Source organism: Lottia gigantea, assembly GCF_000327385.1.
Source record: "Lottia gigantea unplaced genomic scaffold LOTGIsca_117, whole genome shotgun sequence".
In the NCBI taxonomy this organism is placed as follows: Eukaryota; Metazoa; Mollusca; class Gastropoda; family Lottiidae; genus Lottia; species Lottia gigantea.
The window spans coordinates 402,923-405,230 of record NW_008707167.1 but is presented as its reverse complement, the minus strand read 5'-3'; the positions used below and the strand labels follow the sequence as shown (position 1 = coordinate 405,230).

At 32.0% G+C, this 2,308-nt stretch overlaps 1 protein-coding gene across 1 annotated transcript in view; it reads right to left on the bottom strand.

Annotated features, from left to right (window-relative positions):
• Positions 1-423: 423 nt before the first annotated feature.
• The window catches only part of LOTGIDRAFT_171605 (hypothetical protein), a gene marked incomplete at both ends in the record, with an annotated part of 9,360 nt that continues 7,475 nt past the window's right edge, over positions 424-2,308 (bottom strand). Inside the window, 2 exons of the mRNA XM_009047809.1 lie at positions 424-452; positions 721-981. Of these exons, the coding sequence (XP_009046057.1) occupies positions 424-452; positions 721-981 (290 nt within the window). The remainder of the gene's footprint in view (positions 453-720; positions 982-2,308) is intronic.

Sequence of the window (2,308 nt, the reverse complement as noted above, 5' to 3'; positions counted from 1 at the left end):
ACAACTATTATTTGTACATAATTATTAAGGTATTAAAGGGATTGTAAAGAGGTTTTCTAAATTTTGATGTGTATCGGGGAAACTGATAGTATCGGCACATTTAAAACAAATTTGAAAAGGTCTTTACAATCCCTTTAAGATGTGAATTTTACACATTAGTATTTTGATTGCGCTGAGTAAATAATTTACAGAAAAAAATTAGTATATATTGCACAAATTATTTTACACAATATTGTCACATCCCCACCCTTGCCCCACCCTTCTTTAGAACTGATGCTAGAACGGTTTGGCCCTAAAACACGACCTCGTTATTGAATTGATTCTTAAATGGAGATGAAATGGATTTCTATGGATAAACATCTTCATGCAAAAGAAATTTATTAGATTAATATTACAAGCTCAATTTTAACTACATACAAGATTTTAGAAGGAAAATACGACACCTAGTATGTCTACAATAAGAAATAGAAAACAGTAGAAACAAAGGTAAAATCAGAAATAATAAAATATGCCAATTTTAGTTAGAGTTTGAAAACTTATTAAACTGTCACTACTGGTATAATATAGAGAGTGTAGGGTAAGGTGTTAAAGGGTTTGGTCATATCTCAATATTCCTATATCTCTAGCAAGTTTTCATTCCTGCTGTCCATCTATGACTGCGATAAAAACTAAAGGGAGGTATATCACTGATTTTAATGTCAAACAAATAACAAAACTGACTTGCAAGATTCGTCAGTATTTTACATTCCTTCATCGCTGTACATTTCTTTATACACTCCTCCAAGTTTGTATTGAATGCCGCAAAGATAACTGGTTTTTTGAACAGATCACATCTGAATGGTCTGACTCTACGATTTATCCGATATGTGCCACATTTGTTATTCTTCTCACATAATAGTTTGCATTCATCTTCGGATTCCACATCAGTTGAATGCAAAACGTAATACCTCAAATAAGTGTTTTTTGCGAACTTATAACAATCTGAAATAAATACCATATTCACATATAATTTGTTATACTCAAAGATTACACTCTAGATGTTTTATCTTGTGTGTTTTTACTACTGTCGTTCCTAATCTTTAATAGTACCCTCAGCTTCATAATGTGAAACTATTGCGAACAAGAAAGGTGGCTATTGTAGTCAAGGTATAAGAAGATGTTCGCATTCAGCTCTTGTTGTAATCAATTAGTACTATTGCTCAGATTCCCGATCTCACGGCGACTGGAAATATCTTTGTCACGCGTGTACTGCACGTTTATATCGCTCAAGGAGATGTTACAACGCTTGTTTAACGACATTCTCGATCTAATGGCGTTCACAACACCATCCAGAACAGATTGCAGAATCTTGGCATTGAACTTTTTGCTGTGACTTGGCGAATATTGTCGACGATGGCAACAATTTCACGATGTCTGGTGTGTCCTACATACTTAAACCACGATAATGGCGACCTTAACACGCTCTGAACAAGTTAATATGTTACCTACCTTGAATATAGATCTGATTTTAGAGATAACAAGTTTATCTGTTACCTACCTTGAATATAGATCTGATTTTAGAGATGACAAGTTTATCTGTTACCTACCTTGAATATAGATCTGATTTTAGAGATAACAAGTTTATCTGTTACCTACCTTGAATATAGATCTTATTTTAGAGATAACAAGTTTATCTGTTACCTACCTTGAATATAGATCTGATTTTAGAGATGACAAGTTTATCTGTTACCTACCTTGAATATAGATCTGATTTTAGAGATAACAAGTTTATCTGTTACCTACCTTGAATATAGATCTGATTTTAGAGATAACAAGTTTATCTGTTACCTACCTTGAATATAGATCTGATGTTAGAGATAACAAGTTTATCTGTTACCTACCTTGAATATAGATCTGATGTTAGAGATAACAAGTTTATCTGTTATCTACCTTGAATATAGATCTGATTTTAGAGATAACAAGTTTATCTGTTACCTACCTTGAATATAGATCTGATGTTAGAGATAACAAGTTTATCTGTTATCTACCTTGAATATAGATCTGATTTTAGAGATAACAAGTTTATCTGTTATCTACCTTGAATATAGATCTGATATTAGAGATAACAAGTTTATCTGTTACCTACCTTGAATACAGATCTGATATAAGAGATAACAAGTTTATCTGTTACCTACCTTGAATATAGATCTGATATTAGAGATAACAAGTTTATCTGTTACCTACCTTGAATATAGATCTGATTTTAGAGATAACAAGTTTATCTGTTATCTACCTTGAATATAGATCTGATTTTAGAGATTGTTATAGA